We start from the raw sequence: 24,072 nt of genomic DNA, 5'->3' as shown, positions 1-24,072 counted from the left end.
ATAAATACAACATTTAAGATGTTTTTACATTTAAATGTTGTTATAGAGGGCAATTATAATGTATTAAGGCATAGCCTATAAGGCTTATTAGCCAGGGATCCTTTATTATGGTTGTTTTGTATTTTTGAGCGGTGGTTAGACTGCTCCTTAGCATGGCCGTGTGTGTATGCGTGTCTCCGTGTCTCTGTGTGGGTCTGTAGCCTGTATGTTGCCTGAGTTCCACTGAGTGACCGAAGAGGGTGCTGTTGAGTCTAGCCTGTTGAGTCTAGCCTGAGCATCAACTGCAATACACACACCTGCACACGCACGCACGCACGCACGCACGCACGCACGCACGCACGCACGCACGCACGCACGCACGCACGCACGCACGCACACACACACACACACACACACACACACACACACACACACACACACACACACACACACACACACACACACCACGTCCACGACCACCGCTCAGTTCACACGGGTGTGATTTTTCCACTCTAAAAGGCCAGTCCACACCAATGCAACTCCTTGCAACTGCCATTTGGGATAATGCAACTCCTTGTAACTGCCATTTGGGATAATAGTTGCAAGTAGTTGCATGTTGCAAGGAGTTGCGTTGCGAATCATTGGTGTGAACTGGCCTTTAGGTTAGGGTAGGAATCTGTGGCGTGTTTAACATTGCATAGGTTACGTCTAGGCCAGGGCCCCTAGAGGTGAAATCTTCTCCCCCCTGACCAACAATGCCAGGAAATACAATAAATAGGCCTTCTTGACAGATTCAATTAGATTATTTTAATGTATGGACAAGCAGTTTGATATGCTTGCTTAGGCCACCACATAGGCCTACCCCCACCAGAGAAAGACGAAATAACACCCCAAAAAAGACTGAAAGGAGACATAACGCTTTCAGTAGGACTTGTTATCTCTACTGCACCAAGGGAGCGGGTGTGTCACATCTGCTTTATCGTATACTCATGATTAGAACCCCCGTCTCCCAGACATTTGCAAATTGTAGGAGGAAACAGTCTGGCCACGTGAGACTATCTGGTTCCTAACTATCATTAACCTGGGGACCCCCTGGAACCTCCACCAGGAACCCACGTGGATGGGGGTCCTCCCCAGACCCCATGTTGAGAATTAGTGAATCTAGCTGAACAGAATCAGCTACTTTTGAGTCTAATTTTACAATATAACAACAACGCAAGAAGTATAAGCAGTTACAGTATGCAATGGGTTTGAGAGGATTTTAAAATGCTGAAACAAAATATTAGTCAGGCCCAAATGTAGGCCTACCTGAAATGTGACAGAGCAAGAATGTGTATTTTACTATTTTCAAACTTTTAATAGTGATTGTTGTTATAGATTATTGTTTAATTTGTATTAATCTGAGATGTCATGTCATGTGACAGAACCTACATAGCCTATGGAATTACTGCACAGAAAGCAATAACATAGTTCTCATTTCTCATAATATAGTTGTTTTAAAGGAAAACTTTAATACTTAAAGCAACACATTACATTCTTATAAAAGTAAAATAAAATAAAATCATAGATTTATGTACAATTATACACAGTATTTGACAGACAACTCATTATGGGAATATTCACAACAATGTCTTGTCACAGTTCTGTCTCTTTAATATGTTCGATGACAGAAACATCTGTTTGTGGGGTGATATGAGTATCCTTTTGTATACTTTCAGCTGCTGACTCTTCAGTTGTATTTGGGGCTTCGGTTATCTCTGTTGGCTCCTGTGACGCCCCTCTTTGCAGGCTATGAATGACATATGTTGTGAGTCCTCCGTTGAAAAGACCTGTAGGGAATTGTTTTTACATCAAATTATATATATACAAACAAAATAATAATAATAATAATAAATAATGAGCCAGATCTTCCACTTGTCCATGACAACTGTAAGGCCCTTTCTATAGGCTATTTGTTTTGGTCAGGTGGCTAAAGGCTAACATTTTACCTCTGCGCTTTTGCCCCTGGGCTTGCTTCTCTTCGTGGCTTGATTTTGATTTACTGCTATCGACTGACTGATCTGATTCTTCATTTTCTGTAAGAATGGGAATTGCAAAATATTTGAGACATTTCAGAATGGCATAACATGAAACAGATGCACACACACACACCAATAAGTCTTGAGTTGTGTGTCTTTCCTTTTCTAGTAAGTTGAACATATTCAGGTGAATTCTTTTGGACTTGGAACAATGAGAACCCCCAAAACATGTGATGATTGTACATTGGGCTTTAGATTCTGAGACAGGTTCTACACCAGCTTTGAGCAACACCTATTGACTCTTATCAACATAGAAAATGAGCAACATCATTTTCACGTACCTTTTTTCCAGAGGATGTGCGCTCTCCTGAGTTTGATAACAAAGAAAATGACTACCACTACAAGTGAAAATATCAGGCAGGTCACCAGAAAGACTAGCACAGATGAACCATTTCCTTTATGCCTTTCCAGCTCTTCATCAAAGTTATCTGGGAATGAACAGAAACAAAATACACTCATGTTACTCTGTGTTTCGATCTCCTGAGCACTATACTGTAAAATACAGAGTGTTGATTTAACTCTGTGCATACAATACACCCAACGTACACATAATATCATATATACTAATCTAATTGTCATTTTTATCTCTGAACCGATCTGCTGCTGCTGATATGGCAGGCTTGACTTACCGATGGTAATGTTTCTTGAGGTATCATTTTGCGATGTGGCATTTGTTACTTCAGCTACATGTGTCTGATCTGTTCAGAATGAAAAAGAATCATTATGTTACATGTTCAATGCAGTACTACAACACAACAGGCCAGGACTCGGAGGCTGTTGTTAAAATCAAACTGCTTAATTGTAGACATGGTGATTCACCACTAGATGGTGGTACCCAAAGATGACTGGTGTATTAAAGTGGTTAGTCTACAGAGATCCCTATCACAATGGTCACAATTATCTAGTTGACCCGATCTTCATACCTGTTATGCTGGTTACATTGGTGACAGTAGTATCGTTGTTTTTTGTAAAGGTTGAATCAGATAGAGAGCTCTCCGAGTCATCTGGAAACAACAACAAAACGAGACGGCTTTGTGGTGAATAAACCCCAAAAGTATGTAATGTATGCTGCTGGAACAAAAATGTTGTCTGTTATCTTTTAACATCTCTAGATAGATAAACATTCACATTTTCAGTTTGAGTTAATGCAGCGTTGGAATACAATGTAAACAGCCTTTGAATCTTAATGGCACAAAGAATCAAACTAGATTAGACTGTTGTTATTGAGCTTCAGATTTCTTTCACTTCACTTTGGTTAAAAGAAGCAGAACTGTGGTACTGAATGAGAACCTAATGTGGTTGTTTGGCAATAAGTTCACACAACAATATACATACATCTTCATCTTTTATATATATTTTCAAAACATCTTGACATTCTTTGAAAATGTTAACACCATAAATCTTGTATGGGGTTCCTTGGCACAACATCTTTTCAGATGGGGGTCCGTGGCCAAATACATATTAATTTCTCGACATTAAAAGGTTTGAGAACCAGTGCTTTAGGCTACTCACAAATAGTGCTCAGATGTATTCCAGTGGTATATGTGATTGTCGCTGGTCCACTGGAGCTAACAGTTGATAAATTCAGAGAGCCCTCTGATGACGGTCCAGATGTGTCTGTATTCTGTGGTGTTTCGGTGGTTCCCCCAGTCCTAGGCCACTGTGGTGGTATTCTTGGCATGTCTGTTGACCTTTGCGGTTGAGTCATAGGTGATGTTGTTGCGGTTAACCGTGGGAATTTTCGGGCTATAGAGAAGAGTTTTAGAGAAATTATCATGTAGTAATCGCACTCACACTGTTACTGTAGAAACAGGAAACACTATCAGAGTATGGTATCATATCATATGTCTGCCTGTGTGTGATATGTATGAATTGTGGAACCTAATCACTTCATCTGATTAAAAAAGGGAACACAATATTGAAATTATTTGTCAAAAATAATTACAATCATCTAATACCGATAATTATATACAGATACGCACAGTGACCAGAGTACTACTGTCAATGTCTACATTTAATGGAAAAGGGAATTCACTGTGGCGATTGTTTGGTGACGTAAGCTACTTTCGCATGATACTATTTTAAGTTCTTCATCGTCATGGCGCAACAAAACCAAACACAGTACTTTCCCATGTTCTTGTTCCTCAAATTCAGGCTTCTATATATATACATAGTTTCTAAAGAAAACAGGCAGGAGTTATCCCAAGAACACTATTTACATTCACATTTGAGGAATATGATTTTAAATTGTACTTCATTTATATTTTATTTTTATATTTGCCCAGAATCTGGTCATTTATATTAGAAATAATGATAATGTTTATATTGTACTCACAAGCTTGTCCAATGATGACAAAGTTGCTCAGCACTTTGCCATGCAGAGCTGGATGGCGAACAATGCATGTCACTGTGACTCTTTTCCCCACGGGCTTAATGTGTAAAATATCCTCTGATGTATATTTTCTTATTCCGTATTCAACGCTGGGATGGGTCTGAGCTGTGGGATAGGAAAAGTAATGGCAAGGAAAGTAAAATTAATGACCACTTTTAGAGACACAGTACAATATCTATGAACTGCTGATCAATGTTGCTGGTTTAGGATAGATATTTGAGGTTCCTCTCTTTTACTGTCACACCTAATTTAATTCTTTATGAATGAATTGCATCTACAATAATACAAGATATTTGCGTATTCATTTGAAATTACCAGAGATTTCAATCTTATTATCCAGGAGCCAGTATATTTGGGGAACATGGTGGTTTCCTGCTGCAGTGCACTTGATTACATGCTTTCCATTCAATCGTGTTTCTGCAATCTTTGGATAACCTTTAGAAAAAAGTAAAAAAAAAAGAAATTGTATGTAGCAATATTCTTCATGGTTATTGGTCATTTGATTTGCCTACTTGTCCTACTGTATATCTGGTAATACAGTTTTAATTAATAAAATAAAATAAATATCGAATGTGAGTATAACATGTCAAGATGTATGTAAAATTATCTGACACAATCCAACTCAGACAATGTTTTAGCAACTGACTGTAACCATTGCAACCACTGCTGAACCCAATCATGAGGGACCCCTTTTCCACATACCTAATACAGTCACTTCCACAGTCTTCTCTCTGACAGGGTTGCTGTAATGAATACACGTATAGTTGCCTCCATCTTTGAAGGTGATGTTGGACACACTGATGGTGAATTCTGATGCAGACAATTTGTCAATGCTGTAGCGTTTGTCCTTCAAGGCTGTAAACGTTTGAAGGGTGAAGAGAAAACGGTTAGTCTGCTTATTCTATCGGCAACTATTCAAAGTGTGGTAGGCCAATATGCTTACATTAGACTCTTTATCACCATTTATGTATGAGTATAGGCTTGATACTGATACCAAAACAGATGATGTAAAACATATACTACACAGTATACTGTACCATATCTACCTTTGTTGTGGTTGAAGAACATAACAAATCCCTTAGGGTTCTTCCACTCCACATGGCTCTTGTGTGCATTTCTAATGGGACATGTTAGGGTCAATGTCCCTCCTTCCATCACTGTTTTATGCTGCCACACCGCAAGTGATACTGAAACAATCAACAATAACATTTCATTTCATGATTAATTTAAAAATGTAAAACTTAGTAATAATAAGTAAAGTATAATAATGCTCAAAGGAAAGTGTAAAATAATGAACAGACACGGGACTTCTGAATGGAATGGTAATTTGCAGCGTTATATATTATCCAGTGCAATAACCCCTTATGTATCATTCTGTACAGCCTCATACTGCCAATTCATTGCTTTCCCTTCTCCCTTGACTATGGATGTTTTAATAGCCCTTGTACCAGGAGTACATCTGACAGTTGGAAAAGTGTCTGGTTTGATAGTGAAACTATGTACTGATCCCCTAATGAATGTTTCATCACCATGACAACCAGTAAACCATTTAAATGTATTCCTTCATCATGGCCCCTTTATCACCAATGCAACACTACTAATGAAAGTATGCAGAGAAAGAACATAGCAGGGGCGCTACTGGTATCCCTCAAAAGGGAAAGGGAATACAATGAGCAAAAGAGGACGAAATGTGCCACAGAGGCATAAAACTCCAGGTTCAGGCACTCAGGTGGATTTAGAAATAAATTTGGGTAATGGGCTAGAACATTAAAAAACACCAACGTGTTTCGGCAAACGCCTTCTTCAGGGTGTTACTAATGAAAGTATGATTGAACTGAAAGAACTGAGTCATTTGCCAAAGGCAGGGGTGTCCAAAAACGACCACCATATTCCTTCCAAGGGGTAACAAATGTACTGTATGTGCCATTGGGGGCTACAAAGGAAACTGAGGGCAGGCCATGTGACTATTGATGTGTGTGTGTAGGTGGTGTTACAGCAAAGAGCAAACAAGCGTTGGAATCTGTCACTGTAGCGCGGCTCTAAATGAAGCAGCCCACTTTCACACGTTCATCATCTTCATGCTATTCTGACAGGAAGTCATGTGGTCAGTCCCCCTCACGATATGACTGTTGTGAAAGGAAAAGTAAGGTCAGGTGCGGTAAGTCGTTCACTATGCATGGTCTCTGCTCTGGGTTGTGCACATGGGTGTTGACTGTTCCTATATACGCAAGAATGACAAGGTGTTTGGAAAGCACAAGTCTGGGGGCATATTGACACCACTGATGTTTGGTGGGCTTCAGTTTTTTCACATGTGTGGGATGTTTTTTTGCACACATGGGGGGTTTTACAAAGCCAGTAACTACGTTTTTTGGACACAATTATTTGTGTAACCAAAAGAAGGTCAAAATAGCCTATGTGATTTGGGGGGATAAACAATTAGGCTACCTCGATCAAGTTAGTGTAATATCACTTACTGTATATGCCTATCACATTTGGCTGAGCAGTTGAAATGCGCTTAAACCCATTTTTCATTTTGTTCGTAGTTACTGCACTATGTAGGGCAGAGTAGTTGACTAGAAATGCACTAAATAAATACAGACCATTTGCCAATTACTGTACAGTACAGTAGATTCTATTGCATTGTTAAGCAAAACAATCTTGATGGTGTTGCCTGCTGACAAGAACTGATTTTCAGCAAGTGGCAGCTTTTTGTGACGGAGTAGTAGGCTATGGCCCTATTTTCATCCATGCCTTATCGCTTATCCCTAAACTTCTTTGACTTTTTTACTATTTTGAAAAACATTTTTAAATAGTTCAAATAGCTGATCTACAACCTCACAGCATGTAGCTATTTGAAGTATTTTAACATTTTATTCAAAAAAGTAAAAAAAAAAAGAAGAAAAAAAAAAGAAATGTGGGGATATAGCTCATAACTTATGCTTAACTTTCCATGAGGACTGGCCAGTATATCATTTAAAATTAGGATTGGTTTTTAGAACCAGACGATTAAACAGTAGTAGTAGATTTAACAGTAGTAGATTGTTTGAGTGTTTATGCTTGGCATAATATGTAATTTTGCATAAATAGTACTACACAGACCACACATTTCATTCCATACAAAAACTGGACTTTTACTTACTGTCATAGGCCCCATGACAAGGTATCATACTGGATATTTGAACTTAAAATGTGTTGCACAAACTATGTCATCTTTGAGGGCTCCCTGTCAATCAAGCAGCCTCTGAATATTCACCAGTTATACGGCACTAGTGCAGTAATCTACGTTAACATAGTGCAGTATTATCATAATGTAATGAAATATACATTATATACAAATATCCAATAGATTTGTACTGCAGATAAAACAAAATAATTCACTGCTAAAACATAAATAGTCTTATATTCTGTAATCATCTACATCATAGTAGTTTACATTGTACAAAAAATAAATAATGAAAGAGTAAAATACTCACCATTAATGAAGAACGATAAGATAGTCAGTTGCTGCATTCGCACCATTTCTGTCTGTTGGTAGACCCAGAACTCCACTCAGCAGCATTTCCTCAATGTTTTGCTTTTATGTACAACAGCTACAGGGACCTTCCATGACATCACAGCATGCAGCGTGTGGTTTCCCACAGACGTTTTGATCCAAGCGCATATCACGTGACAAATTAAAGTGAGAAATCTTTCTGAGCACAACTCCTCTGTATGTCTGTGGCACATCGTCTCACCACTTTCACAATTGTTGTGTCTTTCTGGTCTCTGTAAGTGTCTCCATTGTACTATGTTTGTTGTCTCAATCACTGTAGAATTATTGTATTTGTATACACTGAACCAGACCACCAGACACACCTTATCGTTCCTCTGTATTTATATGGCTGAATGGCAAATCAAAACTTGTATTACTATACTTCACTATGTTCTGTTGTTGTTGTGTTACTGGTCCACATATAGCCTACAGTACATTATTATTTTACAGAGGCATGATTCCTGGATACAAATTGGTTGATGCCGTTGTATTCTGTATTCTTTAGAAACCAGGCTTTATAAACATATTACACATCAGTAACTAAAAGGACAATGATTGATTTAATGAGGTCTTGGGTGATGTACTCAGTTCTCTGATAGATTGGTTAATGTAATACCTGCTGATCAGTATGTTACTTCAGAGGTCTAAATTAGAGAGGCAACATTTCCAGTCCTAAAACAAATAAGACTTCAAATCATTATCAAAATGAACAAATATATATTTTAGACCAGCATGGCTGGTTCCCAAAACATAAGACACATACATGTACTGTAGATATCCTGCCTTGGCGATTAATCATCTATCTATAAATGCGACAAATCTCTGTCTGTTTGTTTGTTTGTTTGTTTGTAATCCGCGTATCTCGAGAACCGTTCGTCCCACCGGCTTCAGATTCGGCACGCGCGTTCCCCGCTGCGGCGCGGAGTGCAGTGCCGGGCCTCGGCCCGACTCGGCATGCGGTTTTCCCGAAGCGGCGCGAAACGTTCGGAATCTCCTTACGCGGAGCTGTCAGGCTGTTCCTGAGGAAATCGGCACAATCGCTGACTCATTGTGACATCACTTCATAAAAGGCTCTGACATCACGTACGCCAGGAGTCAACAAAAAATCTCTGTCGTTCTTCCCACCGGCACGCGCGTTCTCCAGATATGGGCATAAAATGAATCCCCGAATGCGGAGCTGATGTCTGACATCAGAGTTTTCCGCAACCGGTACTGTGTGTGACAACAGGTATATTGGGGTTTGCATTAAAGGGTGGGGACAAAGGCTAACAGATGGTCAAAACGGGTCCTATGACAACAGGTATATTGGGGTTTGCATTAAAGGGTGGGGCAGGCATAAAATGGACGCAAATAGACAGATATCTCCGTATATGGGCATATGGGCATAAAATGGACCCAGAACTATATCTGCAGTGATCTCCATATATGGACATAATATGGGCATATGGGCATAAAATGGACCCAGAACTATATCTGCAGTGATCTCCATATATGGACATAAAATGGACGCCGACAGACAGACAGATACAGATATCTCCATATATGGGCATAAATGGACACAGGCAAACAGTCAGGCTGTTCCTGAGGAAATCGGCACAATCGCTGACTCATTGTGACATCACTTCATAAAAGGCTCTGACATCACGTACGCCAGGAGTCAACAAAAAATCTCTGTCGTTCTTCCCACCGGCACGCGCGTTCTCCAGATATGGGCATAAAATGAATCCCCGAATGCGGAGCTGATGTCTGACATCAGAGTTTTCCGCAACCGGTACTGTGTGTGCAGAGATCTCCATATATTGGGGTTTGCATTAAAGGGTGGGGACAAAGGCTAACAGAAGGCAAACAGATGGTCAAAACGGGTCCTATGACAACATGACAACAGGTATATTGGGGTTTGCATTAAAGGGTGGGGACAAAGGCTAACAGAAGGCAAACAGATGGTGAAAACGGGTCCTATGACAACAGGTATATTGGGGTTTGCATTAAAGGGTGGGGACAAAGGCTAACAGATGGTCAAAACGGGTCCTATGACAACAGGTATATTGGGGTTTGCATTAAAGGGTGGGGCAGGCATAAAATGGACGCAAATAGACAGATATCTCCATATATGGGCATATGGGCATAAAATGGACCCAGAACTATATCTGCAGTGATCTCCATATATGGACATAATATGGGCATATGGGCATAAAATGGACCCAGAACTATATCTGCAGTGATCTCCATATATGGACATAAAATGGACGCCGACAGACAGACAGATACAGATATCTCCATATATGGGCATAAATGGACACAGGCAAACAGATGGTCAAAACAGGTCCTATGACAACAGGTATAATGGGGTTTGCATTAAAGGGCGGGGCATTCATTCTCTATTTACATCGTTCCCGAGTTGGCCAGGTCGCCGACTAGACAGGGCGGCCCAGCTTCTAGTACTATGAATCGGGGGAGTGTTACCAACCTACCTGGCATAAAAGGCTAGCTATAACCTGCACACAAATCCCAGATGGTATAGGCCATCGTCGATCAGTGCAACCAGTTGGTACCTGGAGACTGAAAGCAACAATGTTCACAATACGCATGATATGGCTAATGATAGCTCAAATCATTGTTCTAGAATCTTTAGTGGATTGACTCTGAGAATGTAGTATGCAGGGACTGTGATGACAGCATTCGATACTATAAAATTGTAAAAGCATTTTTGTAGTACACTTTGCAGCATAAGAATGATCAACATTATCGTTTTCTAAATGTATACCTTCCCAAGAAACAAACATACCTGCACGGGTATTCTGGTTAAAGTCAAAGCTCAAGGCCAACAGGTGAGCTCCCCCCACATTTGTGTTGATTATGTTTTTATTGTATGTCTTGAAATGTCTTGATTAATTGAATAAACAGGACCATATTGGAAACAAGCCCTTAGGGCTTTTTGTGTTATCCTTTTAGCATCATTGTATAATCGTACCACTGTACTATTAACAAACTGTTAATAAGTCATTTGGAGAGTCAGACAGATTTCCCTACTGTCTCATTGCAGTTGTGGCATAGGAGAGAGGTGCTTGAGATTATCTCTGCTCACAGACAGACAGACAGACAGACAGACAAACCGGGAAAACATTTTAATAATTTAATTTATCAGAAGTGGATTATTTCCTCTTTTCTTGTTAGATGGACTGAACAGGCCTAGGGTTAATGGGTACTTCCATAGTTGCTTCCTTGTTTTGTATTTTGTTGAATGACCAGAAAATACCAAATCAAGGTGGACTTTTTTCGTTGAAGGAACTGAAATTTGAATTATGTTGAACGGTTTATAGTAATTATTTGGCTAACTGAGACAAATTATTATGAAACTGGTTCTGAACTAGACTACGGTACTTTCTTTTTTATTCAGTAGTTTACAACCTTTGAAACCTGAATGCTGTGTTGGTTGACTGTACTGTATTTCATTTGAATGTTTCATTCTCGTCTTGCAATGAATTCATTCAAGTAGCCTTTTATAATAAGCCTGGAGCCATCTTGCTGCAAACTTTTTCATGTCAAGGACCCCCAAATTCACTTATTAGCCAGCGGAGCCCCCAATTGAAAAGATATGCAAGGGGAAGATTTATACAGCTCTAGCAGTGATTTCCAACTATTTTAATTTCAAGGATCCCTATACTTTGACATGCATTAGGCTATGGACCCCCATTTAATGGTACTCTGAGACCCCACTTTATAGGCCTATAGTAAAATCAATAATTTAACACTGAGAGTGTACAAACCTAACGGACCCGTTAGGGTTCATAACAGGTCCATTTATATATAGCCTATACTCTCTGAGTTAGAGACCCATAGGCCAGGGGTTTTCAAAGTGGGTGACGGGGCACCCTGGGGTGCCGTGATGCCAGTCCAGGGGTGCCGTGAGATAATTTGATAATATTTGGAATTCATCAATATCACTACATCAATATCACTTCACTATGTTAGTAAAACAGACCTGATTTGCACTGTACTTGATGAGTTATTTTTCTATCTACAACAAGTCTCTTCACCAAAAATAGCAGATCTACAAGCTCACAACACATCACATTGTGACGCGTTGTGAGCTTGTAGATCGGATATTCTTGGTGAACCTCCCCCCCAGAATAGGCATGCTGGGGTTCAAGTGGTTAAACGTCAAGTATAAAGTTATTTTCAGTCAGTTCTGATGGAAACAGATATTTCTCCAATATGATGTAAGATTCTACAAATTAACAGTGTAACTCTGGGGTGCCGTGGACAAAAAAGTTATTTATAGGGGTGCCCTGAGTCAAAAAAGTTTGAAAACCCCTGCCATATAGGCCATAAGGGTCCATTTGGTTAATTATCATTTAGCTGGGTAGCCTACCCCCTGGAACCCTCTCAAGGACTCCTGGCCTGAGTGGACCCCACTTAAGAACCAATGCTCCAGGCTACAACGTTCTCCCATCCCATGTCTCCGTCCCACTCCCACATCCCTTTTACGAAGGAATGTTTAGCTGATATAGGCTAAACCAATCAGAACTGGAGGGATTTTATCGAACGCAAAAACCGACCCAGAGACAGGTGGCATATGAGGAACTCCTGCGGCTATATTTGAGGCTTTAAAAGAAATCTGATTCCAGGTCGGTTTCAGCACTGGGCGAATGTGCTGGAACTTTGGAAGTGCACTACTATGCATAATGCACTATAATGCAGAACAAGCCGGTCTTTCTGGAAGGTGATTGGGTCAGATCAGAGTTAAGTTATCTCCGGAAGGATCTTATAGCAGCTCACTCTCTCTGTAACCTCAGTCAGTCACAGGCTGGCAGCTGGTGGTGGAGACAGTGCACAGCATCACGCAACCCTTCATTCATTCGGGGTAAGTGAACAATGGTCACTTGATAATCGTCTGGAATACTTTTTGTCATCTTTTATATGATATCTCAACTGAACATATCCACAAAGTTAGAGCACATTATTTAGCCAAACGTAGTCCATTATTTGACAGTCTGAAAAGAGTAGGCAGGCTATTCGTGGTTGTCGGGTGGAAACCTTGTAGACCTATGTCCCAAAACCGTTACTTTCTTTTATTATATAAAAAAAAATGCCTCGCATCGCGAGCCATTGATTGTGTGCTTGTATATCTGCTATTTTCACTACTTTTTGCAACACTTTTGACTCTTGTATGATGAAGTAGCCTAGTGCTTTAATTTCGATACACATTTGAAACATGGAGATACAAGGTTTCTCCCTGACAATGACGATTTGTGATTTTCGGACGTAGGCTAATTTTAGATTCAATATTCTTTAATTAACGGTCTAACGGACAGCCTTGTACACCAGTATCCTAATCCTAATTAGCCTAACGCATGCCGATAGTAGGCTATAATTCAACTTTGCGCATAGCTGCGGGACACACACAGAGCTATGCAGCAAACTGTCCTTCAGAAAGTCGGCTCAGCAGGGGAGGTGTCAGCATGTTTACTCCAGATGGTCACAGGGATCAGCTTTGTTTTAAGGAGCTCGAAGGAGCTGGTGATGTTGCAAATGAATGCGCTTTGACAATATGAGTCAGCGCTTACAATACCCAGCAATGCATTGCACAACAAAAGGGGAAAAAAGAAGGCAAAAAGTTCATAGGCCTATTTAAAGAACATGTCTACATTTTGTATAGGCCTAATTTCATTCATTCTGTAAATTAAATTAAAGCCTCGACTACTTTATACCTGGAACAAGAATTGTATTGTATGCATGAATTATTTGTACATGTACATAATTTAAAAGGGGTGTTTTCAAGCTGCTCATGCCATACAATAGCAGTCCTTCAGAACTACAGCCAGTAGCATCTCCACATATGTCTTCAGTACAGAATGCTTTCCTCAGCATCATAAGATGGCTGCTCTCCCTTGGCATCTAACCTATGAGGCACTACCCCCTTACAGCAGTTTACTCATACTGTAACCACCCTGTAAGTGTAAGGTAGCCTATAGAACAATGCAATTAATTTTAGAGGAAAAATAAGCCTCAAATATTGCCTTTAGATCACTTATGAAAAGAAATAGGAGAGTCTTAACGAAATGATTATTAGATGATCATAAACAGTAACATTATAGAATGTTTAAAATTGTATAAAATGGCTTTTTCTATTTTACTTTAACTTTAATAAATTGTTGTGTAATGGTGAGCTGGCTTGTTTCAACATATAAGTCCTCAGTCTGACTAAGATATGACCAAATGACTCATCTATTTAGTGCTGTGCCTCTCTAGTTAGGAATTATTGCCCCCTACTGGAATAATACTAACTACTTTAATTTACTAAATAGTGTCTCCTTTTCTCAAAGGAATCATGTCTAAAGGAACAGCGGTTGGCATTGATCTTGGAACTACCTACTCCTGTGTGGGTGTGTTCCAGCATGGGAAAGTTGAAATCATTGCCAACGACCAGGGCAACAGGACCACTCCCAGCTATGTGGCCTTCACAGACTCAGAGAGGCTCATCGGGGATGCAGCTAAGAATCAGGTTGCCATGAACCCCTGCAACACAGTCTTTGGTAAGGCTTACTGCTGCAAGGTGTGGTACGGCTGTGTCTAGCTCTGGTCCAGGCGGCCGCTCTGACAGGCAGCTGCCTCACAGACCTGGCGAGGATTTCTCTGCCCTACGAGGGCTCAACTTCAGTCAAAATAAACAAAACTACTTCACTACTCAGCTAAACAAAGGTAGTTTTGCATTGTTGAAAGTCTATTCTCCGCGGTGGGAAACCTTTGAGCACCCCACCCACTCTGTAAAATACATTATTTTTGTCATGAAATGAAACGCCTCCAACTCGACCACCGCTTATATCTTGATTGTGTCTGCGGTGCCTCGAGGTGGATGCATTTCTATTTCATGAAAAACATAGTGTATTTTACAGAGTGGGTGGGGTGCTGAGAGGTTTCCCACCACAGAGAATAGACTTTCAACAACGCAAAACTACCGTTCCTTAGGTGAGTAGCAAAGTAGTTTTGTTTATTTTGACTGAAGTTGAGCCCTCGTAGGGCAGAGAAAAAAACCTGGTCCTGTGTTTGAGCCAGCCGCCTGTCAGAGCGTTAGTGAGACCTCGCTAATGCTCTGGTCCAGAGCTAGACTGTGTAATGACTCATGAATGATTAATTCAACCGTTATTTGTCACACATAATTTCTGAGTAAATAGTTTTTTTACTCCCATACATTCAGATCATGTAAGAATGTACAAATGTTAATAGCATTGCCTAAACATATACTGTAGATACAACAGCCACCACTAGCACCAACACAATGTTTTTTTTTTCTTTCTTTTTTTTTGTGTGGAAATTACAGATGCCAAGCGTCTGATTGGAAGACGATTTGAGGATGCAGTAGTACAATCAGACATGAAACACTGGCCATTCACTGTTATCAGCGATAGTGGACGCCCTAAAGTGGAAGTTGAATACAAAGGTGAAACCAAAAGCTTCTACCCAGAAGAGATCTCATCCATGGTGCTAGTAAAGATGAAAGAGATTGCTGAGGCCTACCTTGGGAAGGTACGTTGAAAAAATTATAATGTTGATCATTCGTAGGCTGCAAAGTGTACTAACAACAATGCATCTCATTTTTTATAGTCTATATCAAATGCTGTCATCACAGTCCCTGCATACTTCAATGACTCTCAGCGTCAAGCCACTAAAGATGCTGGAACAATCTCTGGTCTCAACGTGTTAAGAATCATCAACGAACCAACCGCCGCTGCTATTGCTTATGGCTTGGATAAGAAGGTGAGACACAAAGTAGCATACTTCCAAGGAAGAGTTCATCTCCTGACCACCCCTCACATCTTCTCACCCCCCTATACTGGGAACTCAAATTACCCCTCACTTTGACTGTTGAGCTGCAGTAAGCGTATGATTGGCCAATGGTTGGATAATTATCTGACTTGGTTATTGTTCACAATTGCATTCAATAAAAAAAAAAGAAATTGGATTTGTTGGTATACTTTTCAGCTGTTATGTTTTCTTTCGTTCCAGGTTGGTTCTGAGAGGAACGTGCTCATCTTCGACCTCGGTGGTGGTACTTTTGATGTGTCCATCTTGACCATTGAAGATGGTATTTTCGAAGTAAAGTCCACTGCTGGAGACACTCACCTTGGAGGGGAAGACTTTGACAACCGCATGGTCAATCACTTCATTGCAGAGTTCAAGCGTAAATACAAGAAGGACATCAGTGACAACAAGAGGGCTGTCCGCCGGCTACGCACCGCTTGTGAGAGGGCGAAGCGCACCCTGTCTTCCAGCACCCAGGCCAGCATTGAGATCGACTCTCTGTACGAGGGAGTCGACTTCTATACATCCATCACCAGGGCTCGTTTCGAGGAGCTGAACGCTGATCTCTTCCGTGGCACTTTGGACCCCGTGGAGAAGTCACTCCGTGATGCCAAGATGGACAAGGGTGCAGTCCATGACATTGTTTTGGTTGGTGGGTCCACTCGCATTCCCAAGATCCAGAAGCTGCTGCAAGACTTCTTCAATGGCAAGGAGCTCAACAAAAGCATCAACCCTGATGAAGCTGTGGCCTATGGAGCTGGTGAGTTGTGGCTTCTATTCCAAGTGCAAGACCACCACAGTCTTTCTGTACAGTCTACATTTAGTATGGGGCTATGGGCTTGGATCACTGTAATGTTTTTTCCTGCTTTTCGTAGTTTCCACCAGAGGTTGAAAGACCAATGACAGCATAAAACCTTCCTTTAAGTTTTGACTGATCAAATTTAAATCTCTCTTCCATGAGAGGTGACTGTACAGCAGGGTTTCTCAAAGTCGGTGCCAATATCGACATGTTGTGAGCTTGTAGATCAGCTATTTGAAAATAGTAAAAAAAAAGGAAAAGAAGTTTAGGGATAAGGGATAAGGCATGGGCGAAAATAGGGCCCACTGTGTCTTAGGAGGAAAGATTCACAGCATATATTTAAGTAGAGTAACATGACAAAATGTAAGGTGCACTTTTGTACCGAATGCTCTTTGACACTTTCTCTTATTCTGCACTGAAGACTGATAGTCTCTAGGTTTGATTGAGATGTGAAGTCAGACATGACACGGTGGCCATTCCTAAAGATTTCCATGCGAAGCACAGGACCAACTAAAACCTTACACGTCTGTCATCTATAGCTGTCCAGGCTGCCATCCTGTCTGGTGACAAGTCTGAGAACGTCCAGGACCTGCTTCTTCTGGATGTCAGCCCCCTGTCCCTGGGTATTGAGACCGCTGGAGGTGTCATGACTGCCCTGATCAAACGTAACACCACTATCCCCACCAAGCAGACCCAGACCTTCACCACCTATTCAGACAACCAGCCTGGTGTACTAATTCAGGTGACTAACAGAGAATGCTTCGCGGGGGTCCGTGGACCTGGCGGTGTGCTCTGTTGCGCTACCCCAGGATGTGCGCTCTCTCTCTCCCACAACCATGAGAAGTTGATGTTTAAGCTAGATGTGCTAAGCTATGTGTGCTAAATACAGCTTGAGAGAACATTGCACGTGTGAATCTGCGTGCTAGTGCTATGAAGATGATATCGAAAGCACCCTCCCGCTCATAAAATGCAGTGATCACGGCCTGTGATATCAAAAGTGCCCTCCCACTCATAAAACGCAGTGTGTGGGCTGTAAATAAAAGTCATTTATACATTTGCAGCGTGTGTGCATTCTCTGTGTGCCAGTGGCCGTGGTCGGCAATGCAGCAGTAATTCCACGCATAGGCTTTTTGATCATCCCATAGCTTGCGGTGCTGTAACCATAACGACAGATGTTCCCATAGGCCGAACTCGGAATCTCCGGTGTTTACCATACATAAAAACGCTAATAAAAAGCTTACATTTTGGGACAGTGAGAAACAGTCGTCGCAGTTGTGCGTATTATGCTAATGGTCAATGCCCGTCTTCAAGTTCAGATCAATTGCTCAAGCCACCAAGGAGAACCCTGCTGAACAGACAGGTTTCCTTGATGACAGAGGTTTCCTTAATAATATATTAGGATAAAGTTAGAATTCTAAATGCGAGGAAAAAAAAGCTATGACAGCGATTCATTCCTTCTTATTATGTGGCGGAAATAGGCTTCTATGCCAGTGGTTCTAAACCTTTTCAGAATGCGACCCCCGGGTTGAGGCATTACATTTAGTTTAACACGGTTATATTGTGAAAATAGCAGATCTACATGCTCACAACACCTCAGCAGGTTGAGAACCACTGTTCCAGACTAACATTCTATGCATCCCACAGGTTTATGAGGGTGAACGTGCCATGACCAAGGACAACAACCTGCTGGGCAAGTTTGAGCTGACTGGAATTCCCCCTGCACCCCGTGGTGTCCCTCAGATTGAGGTCACCTTTGACATAGATGCAAATGGCATCCTTAATGTCTCCGCTGTCGATAAGAGCACTGGAAAGGAGAACAAGATTACTATCACAAATGACAAAGGTAAACACCAGGTGAAATAATGTCATTTGTCAATTATGGCTAGTTCTTTGCAAAAGAAAAACCTAACCATGAGTTTGTCATGACAGGACGTCTCAGTAAGGAGGACATTGAACGCATGGTCCAAGAGGCGGATAAATATAAGGCTGAGGACGATGTCCAGCGAGACAAAGTGACCTCTAAGAACTCTCTGGAGTCCTACTCCTTCAATATGAAGTCCACTGTGGAGGACGAAAAGCTCTCTGGCAAGCTCAGCGAGGAGGACAAGCAGAAGATCTTGGACAAGTGCAATGACATCATTAGCTGGTTGGACAAGAATCAGGTACTGATCAGGTGCTGGTCATGAAGTAATGTTCAGATGTAATCTGGTTCCACATATGAACTCTCTACACAGACTAGTCTCCTTAGCGTGACCGTGTGTGTACTGTAGCTATGAGTGTGTCTATGCGTCTATGTTTGTCCTGGAGCCTGGCCTGCAATACCGCTGGGTGACCAGAGTTGAGCAGCCTTGAAATGTACATGCATGCTTGCATGCTCGCATGCACACACACACACACACACACACACAGAAACCTTGAAATGAATGGACACCACCGCTCAGTTCACAATGGTGTGAATTTTTGTAAACAAATTGAATATCTCTGCTGTCGGGCCGAAACCTCCTAACTTAAAAATGTTTTGGCCAGACAGTGACGATACATAATATTGTTTAAATTGAAAATATTCAATTAATAGTTACCAGTATTAATATAAGAATTGAAAGTAATAATGTGTATGTAACAGCTATACACACACACACACACACACACACACACACACAATCAGTGCAACTGTTTGGTCTTTTGTTCAGGTCTGCGTATACCGTAAGCACTGGTCTGACGGCTTCATTCTTTTTTTTCCAGACCGCAGAGAGGGAGGAGTATGAGCACCAGCAACAGGAGCTGGAGAAGGTGTGCAACCCCATCATCACCAAGCTGTACCAGAGTGCTGGTGGAATGCCGGGTGGAATGCCCAGCGGGATGCCAGGGGGCTTCCCCGGCGGGATGCCAGGGGGCTTCCCCGGAGCAGGCGGTGCCCCCGCTGGTGGCGGATCATCATCTGGACCCACCATCGAGGAGGTCGACTAAACACGACGTCTCCACCGCCTTCGCCCGCTGCATCGACATGAAGCATGTACCCCACCAGAGACCATACAGCAGGGTTCCCCAATAGGCGGCCCGCGGGCCATTTGCGGCCCGCGGGGGGCTACTGTCTGTCCCCCACCAACCCCAGTAATAATGGTGGTATAAGAGCAGCAACAAAACTAGTATATCGTCATTCTCGGGTGGAAAATCCGCATCTCAAAATGTGTACGTTCTTTCGCAAGGTAAAGCTCTGCTTCATCAAACAAGGCAGTCGCGCAAAAGTAGTGAAAACAGCTTGTAGATCGTCTGTTTTCACTAGTTTAAATCATTTTTAAAATGATAAATGCAAAACGAACGGTTTTGGACATACAAGATTTTCACCCGACAACAACGATATCTCTACTGTCGCTGGAGTGGCGGGAACGCCACCGTCGTCCCCTGCAATGTTGGGGCCCTCGGCTTGGTACCCTAGACCCTAGACATAATTCGGCCCTTGGGGAAAACTAATTGGGGAACCCTGCCATACAGTATCTGTATGCCAAGGCTGGTCATTTTAATGGCTATTGATAAATGACTGAGAACTGAAATTGAAGACAGTGAATGTTGCCTGTACATGTTGAGAGTCCTCCTGATGAATAAATTATTGCTGGATTATTGCTCGTTATTTTCATTATTATCTCATACTATGTTTAAGTACCTCAGAAAAATAGGATGCGGAATTGCAACAAACCTGTAGGAGGTGGTATTGTGTAAGTCATCACTATTTCCTACTGCCTACAATGAGTTGTTTCAGGGTGGCCTATTCCAGACATGGAATGGTTTAAGATAGTAGTTCTCAAACTTGTCAAGGTCCATCATAAATCTGAGAGGGAACAAATAATGCCCTCTTTAAGACTTACAGACCCGTAAGGGTTCACTTGGATCCCCCTAAGGAACCTTGAGGGTCCTTAGACCCACTCCACTGGTTGTTTGAGTCCTCTGATTACTATAAAATGGACCGATTAAGGTCATACACAAAAGGTTGTCAATTTCCCCCCTTCATTTAAACTTTCTTGTGCCCTTTGGCTTTCTAGAAATGCATTTGTAATAGTGTTGCAGAATAGAGCCTATGGATGAGAAGAGACAACAGTCAGTGTAATTAAACCAGTGTTGAATGCTACCGAACATTCCGACTACTTCTAATAAAACATATTTGTATTGAATATTATCTAGGCAGGCCTAGAGAGCAAAAGTTCATTATGCACCTGTCCTGTTGCACATTGTAACAGATCACCTTGAATCTTAAGTAAAATACAGATTATATCTTACGCTAACATTTCAAATAATTCATCCACTAAAGCTGGCTCTGTTCATATTCTATGTTTTTATATACAGTTAAAAAGGTGTGCTGTTAGATATTGTGTCAAATCATATAGACAGTAATGGGGATGATTCTGGATTACCAACCAGATGAGTGTGATGACATAGGCTACCATGAGCTTCTGGATATGGCTCTATGTAAATCGAGTCATTTATCTGGACTGACTCTATAAACTGGTCTTACTTAAACGCAAAACACTGAATTAAACAACAATTCGAGGCCAGCAATTGTTATTATTATGAAGGATTCGTTCTAGCTGCATCTGTGCCCTTTGTTGTGTGTTGTCTGTTGTGGACACTGGACAGATGACTATTAGGTCCCCAGGTCATACAAACAAAAATAGACAGATGACGTCAGTGTGCTAGCCCTGTACCAGTACAGAGCGTTTATTTAAATAACATGGTGACATAATTTAGCGCATTTTAAAAGCAAAACTACGAAAGAAAAAAATAATAACAAATTGGTCCATATCCTTCTGAAATGTTCATGGCTTTCACCCCGCCCCTCTCAAACCAGCCTCCATTTCCAGATCCAAGAATATACAGACACAGAGGTGAACGCGCAGATGGGCCCAACAATGGGCCCATGGTGTTGAACAATCCTGACAATTAAAAACGATGGTAGGCCTATGTTTCCCACTGTAGAATCAACAACACGAAGCACAGTCCGTTTAATTAGCACACCTATTGGATGCCTTAAAAAACAAACAAAAAATACTCTTGTATGAACAAGTGGTCGCTCTTTCAGAAGAACACTTGTTTTGACTGTCCAGTCGGGGGTGATCAGTGACATCTACTTGCTTTTCGCTGGTTTCTCAGTCTTCTTTGGGAGCAGAACGGCCTGGATGTTGGGCAGCACTCCGCCCTGCGCGATAGTGACGCCGCCTAGCAGCTTGTTGAGCTCCTCGTCGTTGCGCACGGCCAGCTGCAGGTGCCGGGGGATGATGCGGGTCTTCTTGTTGTCTCTGGCCGCGTTTCCAGCCAGCTCCAGGATCTCTGCGGTCAGGTACTCCAGCACGGCGGCCAGATAGACGGGCGCTCCGGCGCCCACGCGCTCTGCGTAGTTCCCTTTGCGCAGTAACCTGTGGACGCGGCCCACCGGGAACTGCAGCCCGGCGCGGGATGAACGGGACTTGGCCTTGGCGCGGGCTTTGCCCCCGGTTTTCCCTCTGCCCGACATGGCTCCGATTTAACGACAATGTTGTTGATGTTTTTTTTTCTTCTTCTAAACAGAACTGAATTCAGTTGTGTCGACGCAGTGAGCCTGCTGGAGTCCGTTACGTAATGGTGTAAAGGGATATTGTAGAGATGGGACGTTCGCGAACGAATCGAGTCTTTTGAACGGCTCTTTGAAATGAACGATGGGATCCGGTTCGCAGCAGGGAGCCGTTCCTTTCTAATGAACAGTGGTGGAAAAAGTACAAAACATCTTTACTTAAAAGGGGTTGAGGGGCAGATTACACTGTGACATGAGCTTCTCTGAAAACGGTCTGAAACAGTCTGAACTGAAGCTCATGTCACAGTGTAATCTGCCCCTCGCCCGAGTCAACAACAGCTACAGTAAGTAGTCATACAGTCAGGCTAATACAGACAATTCATTTGATTGGCTTATAATTGCGCATCCCCACAATGACATCATAAAAAGATGATTTTAAGATGATTCTTAAGTGACAGTAACCCTTTAGGCTGGCTACAGACCTGCAGGCACAAAGTCTAGTGAGAGTTGTGTGGGGGGAGCGGGGGGCAGAGACAGCACAATGCATTCCGGATGGAAGTCACATGGTTTGAAGTCTAGTGAGAGTCCTGTGGTTGCTTAAGCACAAGCACACAAGCACACAACACGCACAGGGACTGTTGTAGGCAAGCATTAGAGGGCAGACAAGCTGCACTTGATGAGACAGAAGGGCAGGGTTCAACTGCCAACCAATAGAGCATCGCAGCGGAAGTGGATGCCTGGGGTCACTTTCACCATTCATTTTCGCCATAGACTTTTACAAAAATATTTATAACAATTATGTTAAGCCTCGAACCAAGCCATCCAGGATGGAGGTGAATCATGATCATACAACCTTTGATCCTATGTGAAAACATATTTTAATATTACATTATTTGATATACTACATTTAATAACTACCCTTTATTTAGCGATTTTCAAAATGTTCTTTTCATAGAAAAAAAGGTTATATGGTCATGATTCACCTCCATCCTGGATGGCTTGGTTCGAGGCTTAACATAATTGTTATAAATGTTTTTGTAAAAGTCTATGGCGAAAATGAATGGTGAAAGTGAAAGTGACCCCAGGCAATCCACAGCAGCAGAGCCTGTCTGCACTGCAGTGACATGAAACCTCCATTTCAGAACAAAAAATATTATAAATAAATTAAAGTTAAGTGTGTTTCACAGTAAAACATTTGAAAATAACAATGAATATCACAAATATTTATTTGCATGTCATACATAGTGACAGTGATGCCTACACAGATGCAATTGATTGATAAAATGATTCATAATAAAATGTAAGCTTTATACAGTGGTGGAAAAAATACTCAAATTCATTGCTTAAATAAAAGTATCCGTACTGAAACATACAAATACTTTGTTACAAGTAAAAGCCTGGAATTCAAAATGTATTGAGTAAAAGGTACTCTGCCTTCACCCGATGACAACTCCAAAAGAACTACATGGCCAAATACCATCTGGTTCCTCCTCAAGCGGAACCGCCCACGTCCGCAAAGCATTGTGGGAAATGTATTATTTTTTGGAAGAGACTTTGACTGAACACAGAACTTTGATGAACACAGTGCGTTCCAGTGTGAGTGCAGCCTTGTATTTGGCCATGTAGTTCTTTTGGAGTTGAACCCTGCCCTTCTGTCTCATCAAGTGCAGCTTGTCTGCCCTCTAATGCTTGCCTACAACAGTCCCTGTGCGTGTTGTGTGACTTCCATCCGGAATGCATTGTGCTGTCTCTGCCCCCCGCTCCCCCCACACAACTCTCACTAGACTTTGTGCCTGCAGGTCTGTAGCCAGCCTAAGGTGACCGTGACAGGCACCCTTTAAGTAAAAGTAGGCTATCAATACTGCAATGAAGAAATACTCTGCCATAAGTAGAAGTTCAGAATTAAAATGTAGGCCTACTTGAGTAATAGTACTACAAAAGTATTTGTAT

General features: G+C 41.7%; 3 protein-coding genes across 4 annotated transcripts; 1 reads left to right on the top strand and 2 right to left on the bottom strand.

Moving 5' to 3' along the window:
• Positions 1-1,614: 1,614 nt before the first annotated feature.
• crtam (cytotoxic and regulatory T cell molecule) lies at positions 1,615-7,968 on the bottom strand (the record flags this gene model as incomplete). The annotated part of the gene is made up of 11 exons (XM_080749258.1): positions 1,615-1,808; positions 1,968-2,054; positions 2,339-2,485; positions 2,651-2,755; positions 2,981-3,061; positions 3,570-3,803; positions 4,393-4,554; positions 4,765-4,884; positions 5,152-5,304; positions 5,496-5,636; positions 7,923-7,968. The coding sequence occupies 11 exons, from the start codon at positions 7,966-7,968 to the stop codon at positions 1,615-1,617; spliced, it is 1,470 nt and encodes a 489-aa protein (XP_080605384.1).
• A 6,339-nt stretch (positions 7,969-14,307) lies between these two features.
• Positions 14,308-19,550, top strand: LOC308304533 (heat shock cognate 71 kDa protein-like; the record flags this gene model as incomplete). Of its 2 annotated transcripts, XM_080749151.1 has the most annotated exons (8): positions 14,308-14,517; positions 15,303-15,508; positions 15,587-15,739; positions 15,989-16,544; positions 17,123-17,325; positions 18,228-18,426; positions 18,513-18,745; positions 19,326-19,550. In XM_080749151.1, exons 1-8 carry the CDS (start codon positions 14,313-14,315, stop codon positions 19,548-19,550), a joined length of 1,980 nt encoding a protein of 659 aa, XP_080605277.1. In that variant the 5' UTR covers positions 14,308-14,312. The 2 variants fall into 2 exon arrangements, with proteins under 2 accessions (XP_080605277.1, XP_080605278.1); XM_080749152.1 differs by lacking the exon at positions 18,513-18,745 and having other exon boundaries at positions 18,228-18,309; positions 19,450-19,550.
• Positions 19,551-21,699: 2,149 nt separating this feature from the next.
• h2ax1 (H2A.X variant histone family member 1) lies at positions 21,700-22,086 on the bottom strand (the record flags this gene model as incomplete). The annotated part of the gene is made up of 1 exon (XM_080748906.1): positions 21,700-22,086. The coding sequence occupies one exon, from the start codon at positions 22,084-22,086 to the stop codon at positions 21,700-21,702; it is 387 nt and encodes a 128-aa protein (XP_080605032.1).
• Positions 22,087-24,072: the final 1,986 nt, after the last annotated feature.

The sequence above is a fragment of the Nannobrachium achirus genome, assembly GCF_963921795.1.
Source record: "Nannobrachium achirus genome assembly, chromosome: 19".
Lineage (NCBI taxonomy): Eukaryota > Metazoa > Chordata > Actinopteri > Myctophiformes > Myctophidae > Nannobrachium > Nannobrachium achirus.
The sequence above is the reverse complement of the archived record's forward strand: the minus strand, read 5'-3'. Positions and strand labels throughout refer to the sequence as shown.